Raw genomic sequence first — 20,641 nt, 5'->3', positions numbered from 1 at the left:
TAAAACCAAAATTAAAGAAACAAACAAAACAAAAAACTGCTTTTGTTAGTCTTTCTTTTTTTTTGCTAAATTGTTACGTACTGTGCCTTTAACTCGAAAAAAGAGTGAAAATTTACCTGGAAAACAGCAATCATGAGTAATAGGACCAATTATTGAAACTAGATTTTAGGATTAGTATGCATTTTGTCCCAGAAAACAATGTATAGTCCTGATGCTTACAAGAGAAAAAGTTGGGGGCTGCTGCAGTGAACCTGTGTCATCACCGATTAAAAATGTAAGATTCAACACAGACGTTTCATTGAGAGTCAGTGGTGATGTCAGTGCTGGTGATAGAGGTAAAGTATCAATATTTGACATATTAGTTAGATTCTAATTGGCTGAGAAGAGCAATGTAACTAAAAAGGTGGCTGTGAGTTTACACAATCAGCACAAAAAATTAAACAACTTATACTTTAGCTGAGAACGTTCATATTGTAGATATCATTTTTACAGAAGGGAAAAGTTAAGTATAATTTTTAGGCGAATTAATGATATATTTATTTAACGTTGTTTATCGGCCAAAAACGTCCATATTGGACCTTCTTACTACATACTAAATAATCCATTCATTACAATATAGAATGTGAGAACGATGAATGCATTCAGTCAGCTGATGTTTATTGATTGACAGATATGATTTTGTTATAGAAATGATTCTGATTATCAAAAGTGGCTCGATATACAAAAGGCAAGTGCGTAATACTGTTTTGTGAAAAGAACAAAGCAAACATAGAAAGTGATATTTAGCTTATTTACTGTGAAATATGGATTATGAATGAGCTGGAGAGATCTGCTCTCTATAGCATCAAGTGCCAAATTCAACTGCTCATTTATCGTAGCAAGGATGAAAAAAGGCACCAGTGATATAAAAGGATGAAGAGAAATACAATCAAACACTTTTCAGCATTGCACATATACGACTCTGGCTAATGTTTTCTCAAAAAGTGGTTTTAAGATAAATGTACTCGGCTCACGATGCAGCCGTAACGCTCGCGGTACCTTTCGGAGCTTATGTAAACTCAAATAAATCCGTCAACACTGGCCTTTCACACCACAAGGATTCACATGTCAACACCAACTCACGTCCATGTAACGAAGTAATCCAGCTTTACCCAGACTGAACTGTACCAGCGTCGTAAACAGAAGCTCTTCCGCCACCTACAGGACAACTCCTGCAAGTACACCTTCCATTTGTGAGCGACAGCCGAAATGTCAAATGTGATCGAGGATTTAAGACTTTCAGCAAATGTAATGATTCAGCAAATGTAAACTAAGTGCAACGAATGGACGTGTCCAGCGACGGAAGGACGAACAAGGGAAACAACGGGGAAAGGTAAAATTAAGAATTGCCTACACAAGATTATAAAAGTGATAAAAATCATTCCTTCAACAGATAAGGTGGCTGATCATTAAAAAAACAGCCATATGTGCAAAAACTGATTGAAAAGAATGTGGAACATCAGACAGAACAGCAAAAGGCATAACACTAAAAGAATGGCAGGAATACTGAGACCGTTTGGCCGGTAAAAGTCTGACTATGAGATTTAAAGCAGAGTCCAGTGAACTCTGAGGTTGAAGTCTGTTTGGCTTTAGTTGTCCTCGTCGTCATCGCTGACAAAGCTGCGCCCGTCCTGGCTGCTCTCCCTCTCCCTGAGGAAGGTCTGTCTGATGGCCTCTAACTCGTTCAGCTCCAGACGCACCTTTTCCAGGTGAAACGCCCGACGACTCTGAATCTGCCTCATGGGGAAAGGGTTCATATCCACAAACGCCATGTTCATCAGTTTCCTACCAAGGAGATCAAACACTCTGCATTAGGAAACAGCTCAACAAGCAAAAGGGTCAAAGACGGTCAATATAATACTTGACTTGTCTCGTCTTAAAACACAAAAGACGCCTCACCTTGAATCAAGGATCGTGCGGGTGAAATATCGCAGGTATTTAAAGATGGCGGTCGAATCCTGCAACTTCAGGAACTCTTCCTCTTTGTACTTAAAAAGTGCAAGGGCAAATCGGAAGATGATCTGAGGACAAAAAATATACATTTAAAGCCTGCATGATGATATTTACTGTACAAAATGACTTGAGTCTAGATGATTTAACACTGTACAAAATGACTTGAGTCTAGATGATTTAACACAAACAAAATGCTAAATGTTTTGATCCATAATTACTGCTCTATCTTGTTTCACATCAGGTGTAGATCTAATCTGAGGCGGGTTTGGAACATATTTTGTGCAAGTTAATTCCAGACAGCATGTTACACCAACTCCGGTGCACTGCAGTCCATATTTACTGAACTACTATGCGTATTACCCGGCGTTATGTTCGACACAAGTATTCCTGTGACTGTGTACAGACAGTGGCGTCTCAAAGGACACTGCGCGTGTCGAGACTTGTTTCAGCTCTCACAGCGTGCAACAGATCATTTCAATCAGAGCTGTGCTGGGAGAGTAAAAGAGGCCTGTGCTCTGTACCTTTGGGCCCTCGTACAGGAAGGCGTCCCAGATCTTGAAGAGGATGTCGCTCACCACACTGTCCACAAAAACCACCAGGAACCAGTTAAACGTGATCAGGGAAAAGTCCACCTTGTGCAGCTCAAAGTGGGCATAAAGTCTGGGCAGTTTCTCACTCATCAGGTCCTTAAACACTCGCTGGTCTACCTGGATACACAATTCAAATATTGAATAAAACAGTCGATACTTTTAAACCTTCTTACAATAAATAAATGCACTCCTTACCTGTGAGCCCAGCAGTGTTTTGGTGTAATAATCCCTTGGCATGAAAACTTCTACAATCGCTATTAGCATCCAGAAGGCATCCTCTTGGTCCATATAGAGCAACGAAATGGCTACCAACCTGAAATGAATCGTTTTTGAATCAGACATCTATTGACACAGCATCAGGACACCGTGACTCGCTGCTTTACCGGTTGAGACCCTGGCAGTAGCCGATGTCTGGGTTCCTCCAGGAGAACGCGGTGAGGACGTTGCGCAGCTTTTGGATTCCCTCGGCGCTGGGGGAGGCGTAGTGCTTGTTGTTGGGCAAAGTTCGCAGCAAGTCCAGTTCGATCTGTTTCGAAGCCGGGTTGGGTTTCTCCTTGGCCACGTTGAGCAAAGTCTCGTAGTAATCCACGGCGAGGTGGTCCCGTAGCTTCTTGACGTGGAAAGAGACGCACCAGCGCCACAGTTGGGAGCGGTGCTCGTGGGGCACGCCGCAGCGCACCAGGTTCTTGAGCTCGGGGGAGCGCACCAGGTTTCGGTTCATGGTGCTGGCCAGGTAGTTCTCCCACTTCACCCCCACAGACACCTCCTGGTCAGTCATGGACAAGGACTTCAGCTCCAGCGCTCGAACCTTGGCCACCAGCTTCTCCTCCTCTTCCTCCTCCTCGGGGACAGTCTTGAAGCCGAACACGTCATATTCGCTGAAATATATAGAAGGAGGATTTGGTTCGCTCTCAAAAAGGACGCTCGGTTATGTGTCTGTCGCCCCCGTCTGGCACACTAGGGGAGTGAACAATGTCGAGATGGCTGAAAGCAGCACGGCTAAGTGGCTACGTGGCATTAGCAGACAGAGGATTTGAAGTGGTGATGAGCGAATCGATACCAAAAGAATCGTTACATAATATTGATAATGACTGAAGTATTGTAAAGTATAGATTCAGACGCAAAAATATACAGATGAGTTTAAATGCATCAATACAAAACTCATTGGGATTGTTATTTAAATCGACATAAAGAGATACTTTCCATACTATTACCTGAAACTAAAATGCTTTTGGCTACGTTGAAGAAACAGTAGCTCAAAAGCTGAAATGATACAAATAAGTCTTGTGACCATGTACATCTTTAGACATGTGTAGAAGCACTTCCTGGTTCTAAATGTAACCAAACGTGTTGAGCTTTCACAAAAGGATATGGTCTCTAAGTGTATTAGTAAAGAAGCAAACAGTAAGAATTAGGGCTCAAAATCAATCGCTTTTGTTTCGAAATTGGTTCCAATTAATGGATGGCTAATGTTGTAACTTCTGAAATGCATGTTGTGAATCCTTTAAAGTTTACATATTTGAGTCTTATTGTATATTAATGCCCCTCGATGTGAGTATGGATTAGAAAACATAAAAACACAAATCAAATCTCAACGCTTGTCTTTGTAAGGATCCAGCTATGTGTCCTGTCGATAAGGAGGACTTCAGAAACACGTCTGTACTTGTAGATAACATTGTGAAAGTGGGCGAGATGCAGACTTAGCTGTTAGTCAGGTCTGGTGACCGTGACAACGCTTTAGAGCAGTGACAGTTCATTGTACATCCAAAGACATTTTTGAGTCACTTGGAATGTCTGATTTAATTGAGCTGGTGACGTACTAGTATTAGGTTTTTGCCAGCCTGTTGTCTCCATGGAGATGTTATTGCTTTCCCTGCAAAGTTTCCCAGAATGGCAGTAAACTAACACATCTTCTGTTCATTTAATACCAGTGTTTTAGAGGATATTTTCAACCAAAAAAGTGTGCAAAGAGTGAGCTTACCAAAGTCAAAATCCACATTAAAAAAGCAAAAACAATAAAAGCAAATTCACTGTTACGGTGTTGTTTTTACTCCAGACTGTGCGCAGGAGCATGAACCCACCTGACAGTGCTGGGCTTGAGGAGCAGCTGGTCGTGCTCCCAGCCCTCTCCCTGAAGAGCGTCCTCCAACAGTCTGGAGATGACCTCTCGGGCCGGGCTCTGCTCCGAGGACCCACACACGGGCGTCTTCACCTCCTGCAGCAGCACCAGGTACTTGCTCTCCACCTGACACAGCTTGGCCTCCAGAGACGTGTACTGCAACGCAAAAAAAAAGGCTCAAAGCAACCTGCTAAACGACTTTTCACACTTCCTCTTTCTCAGGAGTAGTTACCTTTGCTTCTAGAGCCCTTTCGCGGCTCTCTGCGTTTCGACGTAACACTGTCAGCTCGAGAATTTCTTTGTTGAGGAACTTGTTTTGGGTTTTGTATCCCTGAAGGCCGTCCTGAAATATAACGCAAGGTTAAACAAGTTAATAAATTATATATAAAAAACCACGAGAGCTTGAATTGCTGTGTTTCAGATGACGTCACACCATATTTGTACAGATCGAACTGAGAAATGTGCATATTCACTATTGATAATGGATTATGTGCTTGAACATTAGTGGCTTTTATTTTTGCATATTTCTTCAAATGAATACACGATACTGGCTCCTGTTTAAAGAGCATAAGATATATATATATATATATATATATATTTTTAAATATGACTTGGTTTGGTGCAATAGTTCCTGTGGTATATACTTATCATCGTTTACCATCGGTCAAGTTTCAGTTTGTGCCAAGTTCTAAAACAATATCCCTCCATCTTTCAGCAAACAGACAATTTACACACAACCGCCACATTTAACAGTTCAAACATGCAATAAAAAAAGTACTATCAGGTATTATTATTTTCAAATCATAACTATTGTGTAATCGATATGGACTTTAGCCCCTGTTCAGTCTGGTTGCTAGGTAACAGTTGTGAAATGACAATGAGATATTTGCAGATCAGGTCCAACCAGGATATAACATTACAAACCAACACGGAAATGTTTAAACTGGGCCAAAATAAACAACATTTTTAGCTAATTGTATCCACTATGTTCTAGTGAAATGTGTCGTCTAAACTGGCAAATGCACTATAAAAGGAGGTGAATCTGCTGCGTGCATATGGTGCATTAATGAATCTTGTGACTATTCAAAATAAACGGTGTTTCGATTTGGATTTTGTTTAAATGGAATAAGCAAACGTGCGAGTGTGACATCAGCATAATGTACTATCTGCAAAGCAAACAGAGCGGTGGACCTTGAGTATATCCACTTCGTTCTGCTCTCTGCCGAAGTGGGGGGAGCCGGGCTCGCTGTGGCTGCCCTCCGAGCTCGGCTGGGACAGTTTCATGATGACCTCGTCCTTGGCCTGGATGGTCTCCATGAGCATCCCCAGCCGCTCGTTCATCTCGCCCACTTTGAGCTTCAGCCCCTTGAGCTCCTTCTGCAGACTGTCCTTCTCCAGCGCCAGCCGCTCCATGTGTCCGCACAGCGACTGGATCTGTGCGTCTTTGTCCTGCAGGAGGCGCTCCAGCTGGGACAGGGCCTCCGAAGTCACCGCGGGGGGCTCGGGCGGCTCGGGCTGCTCGGGGGCCGGCGCGCTTGGGTCTGGGGGAGCGGAAGTCTGGGATCCGCGGCGTAACGACTGCCAGTCACTTTGAGAGGTTCTGAGGGTCTGTTGAAGAAGTCTCACCAGCTCCTGAAGGGAAACGGAAGATAAAATACGATCAAATAAAAACATAGTAAGGATCCTGTGGTGGAAAGTATCTACAAAGGTAAAAGTATTCAGTATTTAACATTCGAGAGCAGGTATCTGTACATTCTACTGTACCTTACGGAAATTAGGGGTTAACAGACAAAATATATACAAATTAGCTAGACAAATTAGAAAATCAATTCAGTGGTTTCTGCTGTACAAACACTTCCTGTATTTATTTTTATCCATATCACTACTTTTGACACTTTATTAGTTCTCAAAATCTGTCTCATATTCTTTAACTTAAGCAGATGTTTTGATGTCATACTTTTACTAAAGGAACAATCAATAACTTTCATGAAACTGCACTGAAGAAACCTTCTCTGTTACTTCATAAAACTTAGTATTGCTTGAGGCATTATTGGTTCATGGGAAATTTGTATGAAACTTGCTTCCTTCCTTTTTAGTGGTTTGTCTGTAACACACAAAAAAACTACCATTTCAAATACATATTATATTAAAATACATATACGTTTGGTTACAAAGACCTTCATTAACTCCTAGCACGATTTCACAAAGTTACATTTATTCAGAGAAAAAGTTAAAAAAAAAGTTTTCGTTGTTATTATTTACTTGAACGCTTAATCCTTAATAAAAGTACTTATATTTGAACTAGTCTTAGATGGTGCTTCCATCATCACTCTATTTGTATAATGTACTCTATCTGTGGTCAAAGTTTCCCTGGACACCACATGTTGTGCAGCAGGACCTGGTGAGTGAGCAGCTCCTCTCTGAGCTGGGCCTGCTCCTCCTGCATTCGGCTCAGCTCCTCCTGCTGACTCTGGAGCCGCAGGTGGAGGTCGGCGGGTTTGCTGCCGTTGAACTCCGCTGCAGACATGTCCACGCTGCCCCGGCTCGGCCTCCCCAGCAGCAACGGCCGCTTGTTCCTCCCGGAGCTGCGCCCGAAGTCGAAGGTGAACGCTGAGCCGAAGGAATCTGAAAAGAGAATCGTACTTTGTGTCAAGACTGGACAAACTGGAACATGGCATTAAAGCAAAAAGCAAGACGAAAAAACAGAGGTGGCAGTTTGGTATAACACTGAATTGCTTGGTTTTGAGATATTATTTCATTTCTTTCTCATTTCCTTCTTTAGAGGACAATGTACAGTTACATAACGCCTGAGGGGAAAAGGAGTTTGTACCAGAAGATATCTTTGGAAGCCAATTTCCATCAGCAATTCTTAAAGATCCCATATTATGCCATTTTTCTTATAAAATAAAATGCTGTGTTTACACCGACTTACTACTATGGAAAGTGCTAATAATATCATAATCCCATACTATTTTTCTAGTCTATATTTGATAATAGTAAATGTTGTGAAACACCCATAACAAAATAGAAAATCAGCCATATCATGGAGCCCGCTCACAAACCCAGAATAACAGGAGTGCTTCCAGGAGGATGGGCTGAAACAGAAGCGTGCTGGCCCCGTTCTTCTGCTCATCCGAGGGGAAGGAGAGAGACTGTTCTCTAGCTAAAGACTGCAGGAATATTATTATTTTTTTTAACACTTTGGGCACATATACGAGGTACTAATAGCACTGTAAGAAGGTTAAAAGCTCTGAAAAGTTGATTTTACATGATATGGGACCTTTAACATTCTCTAACATACACTGTGTCATTACAGCTGTTAATAGTGTGGATAAACAGACTATAGCATGGCCTTGTTGAACATTTGAATATGAGCCGGGGTAAAAGATTGTGGGCGTTTGGCCAGTTGTCTTGACGGGCCGGTGCAGAGACTGTGGCAGTGACCGTACGTCTGTGGATGTAGTTGTGTTTGCCGTCGGAGGTCAGGTCTTTGGGGGGAGAGTCCAGCAGCTCCCACTCCTCCACCGCGCTGCTGTTGCCCGTGTAAAACACACTCCTCCTGCTGTCACCAGGACGCACGGCCCGCAGAGAAGACATGGAGTTTCTGAAAAGGACAAATCATTTTACAAATCTACAAGAGCGAGGACAAACTGTGGGGGAGGATCTGCGGCTGTTAAAGGGCAAACGTAAAAGAAAAGGAATAAAGTGTAACAAAGCAGGGCTGCACGACGTTGCAATATTTTAATATACACATCTAGAAAAAGGGAATTTAAAAACAAGAAATTACTTAAAGCTGCTTAAAATGAGCTGTGCAACCTTCATTAGAGCAGGTAATCATTTGATGCAGTGGATTAGTTAAAGCCCTCAACAAAGGCAAACCACAGCCCATTATTATTATTAGGATTATAACATTATTAGCACTTTCCATAGTAGTAAGTCGGTGTAAACACAGCATTTTATTTTATTAGATTCAAAATAATCAGACTTAAAAAAATAAATAATAATAATAAAATAAATAAAATAAATAAAATAAATAAAATAAATAAAATAAATAAAATAAATAAAATTGTGATAAAATGTGAATATATGATTATATTTCTGTGATGTATTTTATCTGCATAATAGTGATATTTTATCTGCATCATTAGTCTAAGAGAAGAACGGGTGTGTGACAGCATTTGTTTGTGAAGGGGTCATAAAGATGGGCCAAAGAATGTTGCCCCAGGGGGGGGAGTTGCACCCCCCCTTGCAGGCTTTATCTCTACGGAAAAATACCAAGTGCCTTGATGTGAGGCTGACCAATGAGAAATGTGACCCGCCTATTCCAGAATATCTAATAAAACCAACCAGCATGGGAAAAAACGGTGTGAGACGCGGGGGTGAGACGCAGGAGGGTCAGCCAGGCTCCTTACAACGGCCTGGCTGACACAGACCCCGCGTTTTCTCCCATGCATGCCACACAAATGTCTGATGTTTCTGTGTCGTTTAATATTCTAAGTTGAATTGTGTTCTCAATGTGTTAAGGAATAGCATCGGGTGTATGTCTAATTCCATGACATTTTCTGGTCCTTCGAGCCGGATGACCAGCTGCCCTTCGCGGAGATTGACGGGTGAATCGGTGAAGTCTGTGCACAGCTGAAAGAAGTCCACTTTTCCCGTGGCCGCCCATCGCACCTCAGTCTCCGCGAGGAGAGCGCGTCGTTTCGAAGCAGCAGGAGAACACAGGCGACAAAGAAGGTCAGACAAAAATTTTGTGTGTGAAAAAGAGTTAGCCATAAAACGTTTTTATGCATTAGTTTGATATTTACTGGAAAAATATTGTATGCTTTTATGCGCAGTTAGGTATTACTGAGGAAATACCCAGTTTCATATTACTGAGGAAATATTTTAGGCAGTTAGGTATTACTGAGGAAATACCCAGTTTCATATTACTGAGGAAATATTTTAGGCAGTTAGGTATTACTGAGGAAATACCCAGTTTCATATTACTGAGGAAATATTTTAGGCAGTTAGGTATTACTGAGGAAATACCCAGTTTCATATTACTGAGGAAATACGCAGTTTAGGTATTACTGAGGAAATACCCAGTTTAATATTACTGAGGAAATATGTGTGAATGTAAGCGCTGTGCACGAGCGAAGTAAGTAAGAGAGAAGTGTGAATGTGTGAATGAGGATTAATAAGTGATTCACTAACGAGTGTGAGAATCACAATTAATCATACAAGGGTCACAAGGCGTTATTCTGAGAGATCTAAAATTTGAAGTCACGGGTGAATCTTAAACACCACGTTTATGTCCGGAGGAATCTAATAAGGAATTTTCTCTAGAAGCTTGACATTAACCGTGACTGTAAAGCAAGTAGCATTTCTCTCAGACGACCGAGACCACATAATGCCAAAATTGTCACCCCAAACTGTAAAAAGACAAAGGAAAAGTCATAAGAGGATTTTGGAGGGAGACTTCCGGTGTGCTCAGATGACGTGGCAGAGAGGGGGAGATAAGGGGGGTCAACAAGGCAGGAGAAGGGAAAGCAGTTCAGAGGACGCTCTGAACTGATGAAATTAGGAATTAAACCCAGTTGGTTTTAAATTTTAGTATTTGAACAAATTTAAGGGTTTTGTTTGATTGACAACAATCAATTATAAAGATTGTATTAAACTTGATAAGAGATGAAGATTATTTCAGATTTTTATAGATGGCCAATATTTTGGGGAATGTGATCACAGACAGGACACTTCCTGTCCCCGACATAGAAGACAAAAGTTGTGTTTTTACGGTATCGTGTTTTTTGAGTGCACAGAACAAAGCTACGTTTTGTTTTGTTTTATTTTTGGACTTGACAAAATTATCTTTTGGACTTATTATGTAACCATAATACATGACTAGATGAAAGTACAGGACGAAAAGACAGAAGTGGTTTTAAATTTAGGATCAAATACAGGCACAGGCCTGGGAAGTGATAATATGGGTAAATGGGTGACTACTGATGTTTTTGGACATAGGAGTAGAATGAGTAGTAAGTAAAGTGATAGTAAAAGTTATATCAGTAACTTATTTATTTGTGTTATCATGAGGAAACCTCGTATTGCATGTAGACATAAGTGAGGGAATAAGTTAAATAGTGACGTCCAATGCCCTCCCAGGAAAGACATGAATGGGTCATTAACTAGGGCAATTGACGCAGAAGTGGGGGGACATGGGACATACATGTGTTTATTAACTAAAGACAACAGGACACCAAGTCATAAAGATAGTCAGAGATAAGGGGCTATTGACTGGCAAAGAATCTGGAGGACTCAGGATGGAGCAGATGTCGTTATCTTTACGTATCACAGTGACAATTAACAGCAACACCACCTCAGGGGGGGGGTTGACGTGATGGGTAATAGGAAAAGTTAAAATTAACAGCGAAAGAATTTGACATTCTAAAGTAAATACCTGAAGGATTGTGGAGATTCATCAAGAATTGAATAGATTTAAATAAGACAATATCATCTAAATTTAGACGCTATAGAAGTTATGAAAACCAATGATAACAGGACTTAAACATTATAGGACTCAGGACGGAGACAAGAGATGGTTAGACTGATAAAATGATGTGCCTTATGTACAAGGGGAAGGTTTAGGATCATTTTGATTGTTATACACATATAGACTTGCTAGAACAAACTAATACACAATGTTTGTAAAGCACCACATGAGCAGGTGTGAGAGATTGAGTTTGAAACTCACCTGAAGCACATATAGAAGATAAGCACATATTACATTAGATGGGTGACATTATTCAGGCCACACAAACAGAGGAGATGTGAAATTATTAATTATGTGAAGAATTCTAAGTTGTGAACTGACCCTTATGGCCAGCTCAACGGGGGAATTATTGAGATAATTAGTATTGTTTGATGTATTTGACACATACACACACACATACATACATACGCACCAAACATTTATAGTTTGAAACTTTTAGAGTTTGAAACATTTAGAGTTTGAAACATTTGGAGTTTGAAACAAATGGTGGTAAAACAGATTTACAAGTTACAGGTTTGGCAGTGTAAGATTACACACATAGACTGATTGGACACACAGGGTGGGGGCCCAGCGCCGTGGAGGGGGGGGCTCAGCCAGGGATGTGACCACTGAACTGTGAAAGGTCAAGAGGTGACATTGCGGAGTGGAGTGACAGACGCAATTCCATCTCTTCCTTGATTACATCGTTGTAAACTATCTGGAGTATTTAATTTTGGTTAAATGTAGAATTGTGTAGTAGTTTGAGAAATGGGAATTCAATATCTCAAAAAGGAGGGATATGTACGTGTAAACAAATATTCCGAATCAATAATTACAAAAAAAAAATTGTAAACAGGAAAACTGTTTGAAATGCACTGAATTGTCGAAAAGACTTTGTTTATCACCACAGCAGAACGTGTTGGAGATGTGGTGTTTACAGAGACAATCCAAGTGGGACAGCCAGTGGACGGAGCCACACCGTGTCGTCCTCACACCGACCATTGGAGGGACGAGAACATGGGTGCTCTCATGGGAAAGTGAGAGAAATGTCTGGACAACACAGCACCAGATCCATAACATCGCAGACGCAGGACTTCGTTTGTATTCTTCGTTTTTGTATGCAGAGACAACAGACAGAGATTCTACAGTACGCAAAGTACTATACTCTGCTACAATGAACGAGAGACAGAGGCTACGGTGCGCAGAGTACCATACTCTGTGAAAAAGAATCAACGAGTTATCATCATCAAGTGATGACGGTAATATGGGTGCTGAACACCTGTATTATACAATTGGGACAATCGGGACAAGAGGGACAATCGATCAACATACACAACGGTGTATACCGGTTAATGGAATATAGAGGGAAGAAAATAAGTGATCAACTTGAAGGAAGGTTATGAAATGTATAATGTATAATGTACAATTGACATGACAGAGGCTGAAGAAACACAATGGCATATTATACAGCCACAGTTGTTTACACTAACTATCTTTTTTATCTGCTACAACATAACTACATGTAATGTTAATGAGATTATGAATTGAGATGGGAAATGTACCAGTTCATATGTGTAACCTAACTGTACAGATAGCGGGAGGAGGTCTCTTAAGGAACCAAGAGAGGACGTATGGTGATGTGGGGACACTTGTGGGACGTTGTGCCTATGTATCCCTTTTGTGGCCAGCCATGGTCATAACAAAGACCAGCATCACCCAGAACCATACCGCAGGGTCAAGGTCGAGAGGTTAGTGGACAATCTGGTCCCAGTAGCACCTGATACTACGTATTTGATTCTATTGGGGTGTCCAGAGGTCCCTGACGAGTCAAACTGACTGACCAGAGAGCAGTGGGTTTGAGGGCTTTCCGCTTGTACTTCTATATTTCCCATCACACCGCACAAATTATAGACAAGATAAATGGTCTGTTTGTCAAATTACAGAGATTGACCAATCTGACTCAAAATTTAGGACAGTAATGCTGTAGAAATGTTGTGGGCCGAGAGAAAAGAAGTGTGTTCAATGTTGAGAAATGTGTAAAAGTGTCATTTTAACACCAATATGAAAGACATGTTGAAAACTGAAAAGAATAATATGTTTGGCATATGAGACAGAAGACTAATGCTTTGATAAACAGGAGGGAAATGTGATAAAATGTGAATATATGATTATATTTCTGTGATGTATTTTATCTGCATAATAGTGATATTTTATCTGCATCATTAGTCTAAGAGAAGAACGGGTGTGTGACAGCATTTGTTTGTGAAGGGGTCATAAAGATGGGCCAAAGAATGTTGCCCCAGGGGGGGGAGTTGCACCCCCCCTTGCAGGCTTTATCTCTACGGAAAAATACCAAGTGCCTTGATGTGAGGCTGACCAATGAGAAATGTGACCCGCCTATTCCAGAATATCTAATAAAACCAACCAGCATGGGAAAAAACGGTGTGAGACGCGGGGGTGAGACGCAGGAGGGTCAGCCAGGCTCCTTACAACGGCCTGGCTGACACAGACCCCGCGTTTTCTCCCATGCATGCCACACAAATGTCTGATGTTTCTGTGTCGTTTAATATTCTAAGTTGAATTGTGTTCTCAATGTGTTACGGAATAGCATCGGGTGTATGTCTAATTCCATGACAAAAATAAATAAAATAAATAAACGGATGTTTGCTCAATTCAGTCTTAAACCATCTAGCAACATTTATTTGAAACTGACAAAACCCTATTTTAAATGGCTCCTTTAACAGTGCGCTGCATAAGGCATTGCCACCTGCTTGTCTCCATGACGATGTTGCCATGTTCCTCAGTATGGCATTAAACATATCCATCTTGCATTCATCCAACTATCCAGGCGTTTTCATAGCTCACGATCAACATGAAAAACATACATTCTCACGAGTCCACAGATCTGACCCGTAACTTGCCTGACCTTGAGGCGGTGCGTGCTTGTCACCATGGAAATAGACAAGTTTAATGCCATACTGTGGAATATTACAGGCAAAATGTATTTAATGAATCAAGCAAGTGGCAGAAAAGTGACGCAGCGACTCGGAAACAGCCCGATTTAGTAGAAAACGTTCACTGTAATAAATATGCAAAGAAAAAAAAATGATATCATGGCCCATACCGCAGCTCGGTGCCGAAATTTCTGAGCGTGTTGAGCGGGTTGGCGGGTGATCCGGTGGGACTCCTGGACAAAAGAGCGTCCACAGCCACGGCGCCGTCAGCCTCCGCCTCCATCGCAAAGTCACTGCGCACCTTTTCCATGCTGTCGTTCAGCTTCTCGAACACCACGCCATCTGAAAATATCCACGGAAACATAAATATGTACAGAGTTTGAGGCGAGATGATGCACCAGCGCTGACATTAACGAGCAGTCCACTAGTCAAACGATTACTTTTATTAATAATAATAATAATAATAACTTTTATTTATATAGCGCTTTTCAGTGACCCAAAGACGCTGAACATAATAAAAAAAGGGGGGGTATTTACAGACAGGGGGGGACAACACGTACAATACACATTAATATACAGATAAAATGAACAAGACAGAAGAAGTAGAGAGAAAAAGATGGGGATGTAACAGGGGGTAGAAGAGTAGGCAATGGGGTAGAGGAGGCTAGGGGTAGGGGAGGTCATAGGCTTGGGTGAAGAGGTATGTTTTTAGGCGGGATTTGAATGTTGTGAGTGAGGGAGAGTCGCGGACAGGTTGGGGGAGGGAGTTCCAGAGTCGGGGTGATGTTCGGGAGAATGCTCTGTCGCCAAAAGTTTTGAGTCAGGATGTTGGTGCAGCCAGGGTGAGAGAGGAGGAGGATCGGAGAGCTCGGGAGGGGCGGTGGGGGATGAGGAGGTCAGACAGGTAGGGGGGGCAAGGTGGTGAAGAGCTTTGAAGGTGAGGAGGAGTATTTTAAAGTTTATGCGCTGCTTGATGGGGAGCCAGTGGAGAGAGCGGAGAACGGGAGTGATGTGATCACGGGACCGGGTGTGGGTGAGGAGGCGGGCAGCGGAGTTTTGGACCATTTGGAGTCTATGGAGGGAATGGGAGGAGATGCCAGTGAGGAGGGAGTTGCAGTAGTCAAGGCGGGAGGAGATGAAGGCATGGATGAGGGATTCAGCAGCGGGGAGGGTGAGGCAGTGTCGGATTTTGGCGATGCGGCGGAGGTGGAAGTATGAGGTCTTGACGATGTGGCTGACATGGGGAGTGAAGGAGAGGGTGGGGTCCATGATGACACCGAGATTGCGTACCAGGGTAGAGGGGGTGATGGTCGAGGTGTCGATGCTGAGTGAAAAGGGACCAGTTTTATTGAGAGTGGATTTGGTGCCAATGAGGAGGAGCTCTGTTTTGTCACTGTTCAGTTTGAGGAAGTTGAGAGTGAGCCATGATTTTATTGTAGAGATGCAGGTTTCGATGTGGCTGAGGGGAGGGTTTTGGGTGGATTTGGTGGTGAGGTATATCTGGGTGTCGTCAGCGTAGCAGTGAAAGTCCAGGTTGAGTTGGCGGAGGATGTGACCAAGGGGGAAGATGTAGCAGATGAAGAGGAGGGGGCCGAGGACTGAGCCCTGGGGGACCCCCTGCGTTACTGGGGAGAGGGTGGATGAGTGACCGGAGAGGGAAATGAACTCTTGCCTGTTGGTGAGGTAGGATGTGAGCCAGTCAAGTGCAGAGCCCTCAACACCCAGTTGGCGCAGCCTTTGTAGGAGGATGGAATGGTTTATAGTGTCAAAGGCTGCGCTGAGGTCTAGTAGTAACAGGATGTTGAGGGCCCCGGAGTCTGCAGAGGTGAGGAGATCGTTGAGTACTTTGACCAGGGCTGTTTCAGTGCTGTGAAGTGGGCGGAAGCCAGATTGGAGGGGTTCATAGAGGTTGTTTGACTGGAGGTGGGTGTGAAGTTGGGCGGCGACGATGCGTTCCAGCGTTTCTGAGAGGAATGGCAGGTTGGAGATGGGGCTGTAGTTGGAGAGGTTGGCGGAGTCTAGGGTGAGTTTTTTGAGGATGGGGGTGATGGAGGCCAGTTTGTAGATGGAAGGAACATGGCCGAGGGATAAAGACTGGTTGAAGAGGGTGGTGAGATGGGGGATGAGAGCAGGGAGTACATTGAATACGTTTCAAACCAAATAAACAGTTGCAATATGACGACTGACGACTTCTAGATAGAGTTGACATTGTTTGATTCATTTTGCCAACGTCTTTGTTATTCAAGGTCGTTTCGTAAGTGTTTTAGAGCGTGTATAGTCTGGATAACGACTACAATTATCAAAAGATGACTGTGATTAGTTGATTAATTGTTGCAGCGGTGCATAACATACAGTAAACAGCCTCTTTGGATTCATGGCTAATAAACAAACTGTTATGCGGACTATATAAACCAAATGTGTGTGTGAGTATTCTCTATTACCGGGTCAGTTTATATTATTTTACTGTGGTTAAAATGTCTCTGGACGAAAAATAAATATTATTGTGACTCGGCAACCAATCAAAACAAAAAAGCTAATAACAAGTTGCCTTATCATTAGCTGCGACCCCATTTTGAAACAGTATTGTATATGGTTTGTCAAAAGTGTCCGTAATTAGAAAATAATCAATACTAAAACTAGTAAAAAAATATCAAATGACAAAAATGACATGAATAAGACAAAATTTGACCTTTCTGGAATAGTTTTAGAACAAACGGTCTTGACCTTTAAGAAAACTAATACAAGACCAAGAAAATACTATTGTTTTGCTTCGAAAATGACATTCTATTGTTTAAAAAGGAGTGTTTTTTTAACTTATCATTGTAGTATAAAAATTGAATAAAGCCTTTTCTTTAGTCCCTTAAAGTTTTCATTATGCCTTAGTTTTCAAAAGGATGTCACTTGCTCAAATATATAACTGATGAGAATAGTGTTTATTTTTCCATTATTAATATTAGTAGTAGTAGTATCTTGTCTCACGCTAGCTGTTTTTTATTTTATTTTAATTCTTATATTTAATTTTAATTTAATTTTTTATCTTTAATTATTTTCCCCCTCCATCCCTTGTTTTGGGAAATGGGAGTTAAACAATAGTTTGTGTTTATAAGAGTTCTTCTATTGAGAGTGTTTTTTAAACTTCCTATAAGTGATCTATTCTTTTCCTCTGTATCTACCTGCGTTGCAACAATGAAATTTCCCCATGTGTGGACAATAAAGGATTATCTTATCTTATCTTAATACATATTTAAGTACCGAAAGAAAAACACCTGGAGGACGTCGCTATGACAGACGTGGAGTATTTACCGTTGTCTTTGGCCACCAGACCTGTAGGCGGGTGGGCCGTGACGGGGGAGCTCCAGCTGTCCCTGTGCCCGGACCCTCGCGTCTTACTGTATTCCCAGCGCTTCTGCTGCAGCTGCTGGAGCCAGTAATGCATCACCTGCCTGCTCGGAGCCTGAGGACGAGGCAGAACAAGCGCTCAGACGCACACTTCTGTCAGGAGGGAGTGAATTGTAAACACGGAGGGCCGCGTACGGTCAAAGGCATCGCCGCGATACTGAATGATGTTGTGCCAGTGGAAATATGTACGAAAATATGTTGGTATTGAAGACTGGCGCAGGGAAAAAATAAGCTATTTTTCAAATGCTGAGGCTTGGTAGGTGCTGAGAGAAGAAAACTATAGAAGGTTATTAGGAATTGTCACAAAAAATGAGAAAAATATGAATTCTGATGATTTTAGAAGCAAAATTAAGTAATATTTTGTTCAATATATGGCCCAAAAAAATAGATCTAAATGTAAAAAAATAAAAATGTATCTGGCTTTTTGTCACATTTTACTTTAGCTGGTCACAAAATTCAAGATTTCACAGTTGTTTTGTCTCGATAATCATGACTAAATCGGGATGTTTTTTCTCACAATAATCGTCACACTAAAATGTGATATTGTGACATCCCTAGTTAAAAGGCATGTCACAAAAAAACTAGCGATAAAAACTACAGATTTCCTTAAATAAGTGCCAATTAATGGATGAACTTTATACATTTTGTTCAGGAAAATGAGTAACAGGCAAAAAAAAAACTGTGTCGACTAATAAAGACAGGTATAATTTAAATGTGCACGATGTAACTTTCACACAAGAAAACTGCTTAGAAATAAGAGATAAATGTCAGATTAAACTGCCAAAACTCCATCTAACTCCGCATGTTTCTGCTAATGTGCATGTACATTCTTATAAAACTACTACAAGAGAATTCATGACCAATTCATGTGTAAAGTCTGAAGTTTTCATCAAAGCAAAGAGTGTAAAGATGTGACGTTTGAGTCCATCTGGCGCCCGCATGGCAGTCTGAGAAAGCTGGCCCACGATCATGTGACGGTCACGTGACGCGGGGTGAACGTGTCAGTGTGTCATGACAAACTGTGAACTCACCAACGTTTTAAAATCAGCGCTAAACTCGGCACTGGCTGTAAACAATGGGCCGCTATGGTCAGTCCGCTGAATGTGAAGGAATGTGGTTTTAGTCTCGGTAACGTTGTCAAAAGGTCTTAAACCGCGTAATACTTGGACTGGCTCAGAAGAGGGCGAAACGGGAATATGAAGCTCATCCTTGTGATAATCTGCTATTTCTCAAAGGCTCTGAGTGAGTGACAGCTGAATTCAACCAATCACAGTGGCATTTAGCTTATTTCTGCTTTGTTTCTTTACCTCTTTATGACAGTATAAAAACAAACTGCACGAACTACATGAAACGTGATTTTTCTTGTTGTTGCCATATCGTCCATCTTTAACCCAGAGCGCTTCTTCTCTGCCGCCGTGTGGACTTCATCCAAGACGAAAAGCTTATTTGAGAGCTGGGACTGTACAGGCTTTTTCAAAATACACCCAGTAATCACAAGCTGCTACGCAAAAGTGAAAGTGACGAATCGTCTGTGGCACCAACCGTGGCAAAGGGCGCGTGTTTACATCATGACGAGCAAAAAGGAAGACCAACAATGTGCATTAGCTTCAGAGAGAGGGGTCAGAGGTCAGAGGTCAGAGGGGAATAGGACAGACCCAGAACTAAACCAGGTCTAACTCAAGACTTTTAGACCAGGACTAACTCAAGACTTTTAGACCAGGACTAACTCAAGACTTTTAGACCAGGACTAACTCAAGACTTTTAGACCAGGACTAACTCAAGACTTTTAGACCAGGACTAACTCAAGACTTTTAGACCAGGACTAACTCAAGACTTAGACCAGGACTAACACCAGACTTAGACCAGGACTAACACCAGACTTGAACCAGGACTAACACCAGACTTGAACCAGGACTAACTGGTCTAACTAACGTTCAGGACTGAAATGAACAGATAAACGGTTCTATTTCGAACACTACTACAATGAACACTATTTCGTTTTGCATATATTTTGTTTATTCATTGAAAGAGTTGGTGCTGGTTTCCTATATTCCTTTTTTATAGATTAAGCTTGGATTTTAAATTAAAAAATACATTATAATTACACACAGACTGTAACTGGCTCGAGCCCCTTTATGAAAACATAACTGACTCTTGAAGTAGCCCTCAGACCCTCTGACCCCCCTAGAGTCTGAAATATTTGAATAACTGTAAAGTGAGTAAGTACAGGGCAGTGGGCGGGGACAGGGGGTAAGTGAAAACAGACAACAGACACAAAACAGAGCGATCAAGCGTTGAGTGAGGGAAAACACAGGATTATTCAAACGTGTTTACATCAATCAAACAAACAGATGACAGCTCTGAGTCAGAACACGAGGAGGATTAGAGTCTTGTGGCACGTGTCCCCTTTAAGGGCTTTAGACTCTGAACTTAGAGCTCGGGAGGCCTGCTCCAGACGGCTTTTTAAGAGTTTCCAGCGGAAGTACACACTCTCGCTCCTCTAACTGTGTCACCCTGCGCCCTGAGTCAGAGGAACCACAGAAAGAACCCTGTGCAGAAGTTTACCTTGAGCAGGAACTCTTTCCCCGCGGTTCGGATCTGGAACTGCCCCTCGTCTCCGTCCAGGTCGTAGCTGAAGCTCGCGTCGCTGATGTCGATGTGTCCGAGCGGGAGCGCGTCCTGCGGACTCTTGAAGTAATACATATAACACTTTCTGGGGTCGTGGACGAACCAGCGCGGCTTGTACCCCCTCAGGGGCCCTTTGCCGGACAGTTTGTTGAGGTACCCGCAGAGTTTGGAGGCCTGCTCCTTCGCGCCCTCCTCCTCGGGCACTTCCAGGGACTTGGAGGGGACCATTCGCGCGGACGTGCCCGGGCTCGGCTCGCCGCCGTCCTCCTCTTCGTGCATCTTTGCTCGGGGTTAGTTGTTGCAGAGCCGCGGGTGCATGGATGAGTGCATGAGCGGATGTCCACGCCTGTTTCCATCATCCAGCCACATGACTGTAAGTGTCCCGCGCGGGGAACTGTGGGAAATGTAGTCACGCCACAACGACGACGTGTTCAATGGCAGGCTGCAA

At 42.4% G+C, this 20,641-nt stretch overlaps 1 protein-coding gene across 1 annotated transcript; it reads right to left on the bottom strand.

Moving 5' to 3' along the window:
• Positions 1-640: 640 nt before the first annotated feature.
• Positions 641-20,624, bottom strand: tbc1d2b (TBC1 domain family, member 2B). Its single transcript, XM_072434772.1, has 13 exons — positions 20,131-20,624; positions 17,470-17,620; positions 14,337-14,508; positions 8,151-8,305; positions 7,100-7,326; positions 5,893-6,333; positions 4,934-5,044; positions 4,664-4,857; positions 2,966-3,460; positions 2,778-2,895; positions 2,514-2,699; positions 1,939-2,060; positions 641-1,824 (listed from the first exon to the last, which is right to left on the bottom strand). The coding sequence occupies exons 1-13, from the start codon at positions 20,470-20,472 to the stop codon at positions 1,629-1,631; spliced, it is 2,910 nt and encodes a 969-aa protein (XP_072290873.1). The 5' UTR covers positions 20,473-20,624; the 3' UTR covers positions 641-1,628.
• Between the last annotated feature and the right edge of the window lie 17 nt (positions 20,625-20,641).

Source organism: Eucyclogobius newberryi, unplaced genomic scaffold, assembly GCF_026437365.1.
Source record: "Eucyclogobius newberryi isolate DKJ021-1_F unplaced genomic scaffold, fEucNew1.0.hap1 SCAF_7, whole genome shotgun sequence".
In the NCBI taxonomy this organism is placed as follows: Eukaryota; Metazoa; Chordata; class Actinopteri; order Gobiiformes; family Gobiidae; genus Eucyclogobius; species Eucyclogobius newberryi.
This window is presented reverse-complemented; position numbering and strand designations above follow the sequence as displayed.